Source organism: Ipomoea triloba, chromosome 15, assembly GCF_003576645.1.
Source record: "Ipomoea triloba cultivar NCNSP0323 chromosome 15, ASM357664v1".
Taxonomy (NCBI): Eukaryota; Viridiplantae; Streptophyta; class Magnoliopsida; order Solanales; family Convolvulaceae; genus Ipomoea; species Ipomoea triloba.
Genome location: NC_044930.1, coordinates 24,183,788 through 24,188,532, shown reverse-complemented (window position 1 = coordinate 24,188,532; position 4,745 = coordinate 24,183,788). Strand labels below are relative to the sequence as shown.

The following is a 4,745-nucleotide window of genomic DNA, read 5'->3' as shown; positions in this document are numbered from 1 at the left end:
AAAAAAAAAAAAAAAAAAAACCAAACAAAAACAAAACAAAACAAAAAAAAAAGAAGGAGAAAGATACGGTGCTTTTTATTTTATTTTTAGTGCCATTGTAATTATTTCTTATGCGACTAACATTTTTTTAATACAAATATACTCCCTAATTTGTTTTGAATCCCAAAAATATATAAATAGCCAATTGTTCCATACATTTCATTTACACTACCCAGTACTGACCCTAAACTTGTCATTTATACAGCTGTCTCTCTCTCTTTCTCGTACTCTGTGCGGCACAGTGACACTCCAATGTTGACCAACTCTTTGACTTTTTAACGTTAACTTTACCGACCTTTGGCCGGGAAGTCGGAAATCTCAACCGCCTTACTTCCCCTTTCTTCTTTCTCTCCACCACCGTTAACCGCCGTTTGACTATGGAAATGACGAATTCACCCCTGTGCTTTTCCACATTTCCATCTTATATTTTCCTTTTTCTGTTTTGCTTAATGCCCTTTGCGGTCATTTCGCAATCTCCGGTGACCGACCGTGATATCTTATTGGAGGTGAAACGGCGGTGGGGTAATCCGGCGTCTCTTGAAGGATGGAAAGCCACCTCCTCGCCGTGTAGCTGGCCGGAGATTGAGTGCTCCGGCGACGGCTCCGTCACCGGGATCCATTTAAAGGATTATAACATCGTGTCTAAAATTCCGGCGAATATTTGCGGCCTTAAAAATCTCACCGTCCTCGATCTTTCCTGGAATTATATTCCGAACAAGTTTCCGACGGGTTTGTATAACTGCTCGAAGCTGGAGCACTTGGACCTCTCTCAGAACTACTTCGTGGGCCCCATTCCTTCCGACATTGATCGCCTCCGGAACCTCCGGCACCTCGACCTCGGCGGCAACAATTTCACCGGCGACGTCCCGCCTACGATCGGGAACATGACGGAGCTCCGGTTGCTTTATCTCTACTCCAATCTGTTCGACGGTACTTTCCCCTTTGAAATCTCAAAATTGTCGAATCTGGAAAGCCTGGGAATGTCGTTCAACAATTTCTTACCGGCGAAAATCCCGCCGGAGTTCGGTAACCTTAAGAAGCTGAAGGTTATCTGGTGGAGAGCCGCGAATCTGATCGGAGAAATTCCGAGAGGATTCGAGAATTTATTGAGCCTTGAGGATTTGGATTTGGCTTATAATAGTTTAGAAGGCGAAATCCCTAGGGGATTGTTCTTGCTCGCTAATCTCAGCGATGTTTTTTTGTTCAAAAACGGGTTTTCGGGTCATATCCCGTCGGGTTTTGCAGAATCTTCGAGATTGTCCCGGGTCGATTTGTCAATGAACAATTTGAGCGGCGAAATCCCAGGCGGGTTTGGAGACTTACAGAGACTAGAGGTTTTACATCTCTTTTCAAATCAATTGTATGGTGAAATTCCACCAAGCATAGGGCGAATTTCATCTCTGAAAAATTTTAAGGTTTTCACGAATAATTTAAGCGGGATTTTGCCGCCTGAATTGGGGCTTCATTCCCGGCTAGAAGCCTTTGAGGTTTTCGGCAATAGGTTCACCGGAAACCTGCCGGAGAATTTGTGCGCCGGCAAGGCTCTCACTGGGATAACCGCGTATGAAAACAATCTGACCGGGGAAATCCCGAGATCACTTGAGAATTGCGACGCTTTGAGGACTATTCAGCTTTACAGCAATGGATTTTCCGGGGAAGTTCCGGCGGGGATTTGGACTCTGAAGAATTTGACTAGCGTGATGCTGAGCGACAACTCATTCTCCGGCCAGATTCCGAGCAAGGTAGCACAGAATTTCACGCGGTTGGAGATCAACAACAACAGATTTTCCGGCGAAATCCCCGCCGGCGTATCATCAATGAAGACAATTATTGTGTTTCAGGCGAGTAACAACCAGATTTCCGGTCACATTCCGGTGGAATTCACTGCCCTTTCTCATCTCAGTGAGCTGAATCTTGCTGGAAATTCTCTTTCCGGTGAACTCCCATCCAAAATCCTCTCATGGTCATCGTTGACCACCTTGAATCTCGCCGGAAACCACCTTTCCGGCGAAATCCCAGCAGCCATTGCTTCTTTGCCTGACCTTCTTGATCTGGACTTATCCCAGAACCAATTCTCTGGTTCAATCCCCCCGGAATTAGGCCATGTTAGGCTCACTAGCCTTAACCTCTCCTCAAATAAACTCTCTGGGAACATCCCAGACCAATTTGATAACATGGCCTTTGAAACCAGTTTCTTGAACAATCCCAATCTTTGTTCCCACAACCTTAAACTCCCAGGTTGCCAGGCCCAAACTCGCGGCTCTAACCGCCTCTCGCCTAGGATTCTTGCTCTGATCCTAGTTCTGGCAGTCACCGTCTTCCTGGTCACAATTGTAGTAACCTTGTACATGTTCCGAGACTACAGGAACAAGAAGCACATTCTTGATATCGCGACCTGGAAGGTAACCTCGTTCCAGAAGTTGGATTTCTCGGAGGAGAATATCCTGTCGAGTTTGACAGAAACCAATATGATTGGTAGCGGTGGCTCAGGAAAAGTGTACAAGATCTCGACGGGGAAGTTAGGGGAGTATGTTGCTGTGAAGAGGATCTGGAATGACAGAAAACTGGACCATACTCTCGAGAGGGAGTTTCTAGCTGAGGTCGAGATACTAGGCTCGATCAGACATTCGAACATCGTTAAACTGTTGTGTTGTGTTTCGAGTGACGGATCAAAGCTGTTGGTGTATGAGTATATGGAATATGAAAGCCTTGACAGATGGCTGCATCCCAAGAAGAGAGGGTCCTTTCAAGGGATAGGATTGGATTGGCCTAAAAGATTGCAGATTGCCATTGGAGCTGCTCATGGGCTGTGCTATATGCATCACGACTGCAGCCCGCCTATAGTTCATCGGGACGTGAAATCCAGCAATATCTTGTTGGATTCTGAGTTCAACCCGAAGATAGCTGATTTCGGGCTAGCAAAGATTTTAGCCAAGAAGGGTGAACTAAACACCATGTCTGCTGTTGCTGGATCCTTCGGTTATCTTGCACCAGGTCTTCTTGTTTCGTTCCTCGACACTTTTTCCATATTCGATTTAAAAAAAATGATGATTCTATAACATATGCACATTCATAGTTTTTTTTTTTTTTTTGAGTACTACTGACTCTGTTACAATGTAGTATCTGTTCATCATAGCTACTTTCTCAACCTTCATAGTTGGTTATATATGTATGTAATTAACATTCTGCATTGTTGATTGCAGAATATGCATACACAACGAGAGTGAACGAGAAGATTGATATCTATAGCTTCGGGGTGGTGCTGCTGGAGCTCGTGACAGGGAGGGAGCCAAACTTCGGGGAGGAGCACACGAGCCTCGCAGAGTGGGCGTGGAAGAACTATGCAGAAGCGAACAGCATTGACGAAATGTTGGACGGGGAGATCAAGAAACCGGGCTTCTTGGATGAGATGAAGACGGTGTTCACTCTCGGGCTCATATGCACCAGCACATCGCCTTCCAGCAGGCCGTCCATGAAAGAAGTCGTGCAGATTCTGCAGAGCTGCAGACCTCTGGACAAGTTCGAGAGGAAGATGTCTGGGAAAAACTGCGACGTGGCGCCCCTCCTAGGCAACGGTGACAAGTATCTGGCAAGCTATAAACGCAGCTCGAGGAAGATAGGTGATGAAAGTGATGATGATAATCTGATGTTGAGTGTGTAATACTGAGGTGATTTAGATGGTAATGAAGCCATAACTCAAAACATCAAACAAGTAGTATTAAATTAAAAGTGTTAAATTAATAGCGGTACGTGTAGCATAAAGCATAGTACGTGGTATTGTTGTGTGTGTCTTAGGTTGTAGAATTCTGTAACATATACTGTAATATAATAACCAGTCTTGTATATTTGTTATTTTAATTAATCCCAGGTTTTGATATGGCAAATGCAGTAATTTTGATTTCTTTCGGGTTTGAAGTAATGGCACAATGTTTGGATCGGAGCATAGACATTCCTACTATGGTTTCATTAGTTCCCTAAATTTTTGTGAGCCTCATCATCTACTATCTCACTTAATTTCAAAAATACAACAATAATTGCCGTTTTTTCAATATTTGCGGGTTCCATCAGTTTTCTTTCTTCCCCATAAAGGAAATAGGGTAATTAGATGGTATACACTTTGTATATGTATTTTAGAACTCCTTATAACGACTTGCATTTTGTTTTCATTTTTAGATGGACGATCCATTAATCCAACTAGAGGAGACTTATAAATAGATCAATTTCTTCCTGTTAGAGCAACCTCATATTTGTAATGATTTTTTTAAAAGAATTTTTTACAGAACAAGTAACAGAGATAAGAGAGGGAAATATGAGAAAAAGAAACGAAAAGAAAAGAAAAGAAAATGTGCTGACCAAAAAAAAAAAATAATAAAATTATGCACGCGGTGCACTGCATGTGCCCAATAGGTGTGCTAGACGCGCATATGTAATCTTCATTCTCCATTTTTTACAATTGTAAGTGGGCCTCACAAAAAAAAAAACTAAAATAGCAGGAATAAACCCCCCAAAAACCCCCACTCCCTATTTGTTTAAAAACCCACCTTCAAGTTCTTTCTATGCAAAAAACACCCAAAAATTCCTAATGAGGTTAAGATTAACCCTTTCAGGGCCAATATATATACTTTGTTGGGTGTGTGGTTTAAGAATTATGTTATCATATTCTGCTTGCTTGCTTGTGCTGAAACAAAAAAAAAAAAAAAAAAAAA

General features: G+C 42.7%; 1 protein-coding gene across 1 annotated transcript; it reads left to right on the top strand.

The window, feature by feature from the left end:
* The first annotated feature begins 206 nt into the window (after positions 1–206).
* On the top strand, positions 207–3,941 carry LOC116006566 (receptor-like protein kinase 5). Its single transcript, XM_031246996.1, has 2 exons — positions 207–3,033; positions 3,243–3,941. The coding sequence occupies exons 1-2, from the start codon at positions 417–419 to the stop codon at positions 3,698–3,700; spliced, it is 3,075 nt and encodes a 1,024-aa protein (XP_031102856.1). The 5' UTR covers positions 207–416; the 3' UTR covers positions 3,701–3,941.
* The last annotated feature ends 804 nt before the right edge of the window (positions 3,942–4,745 follow it).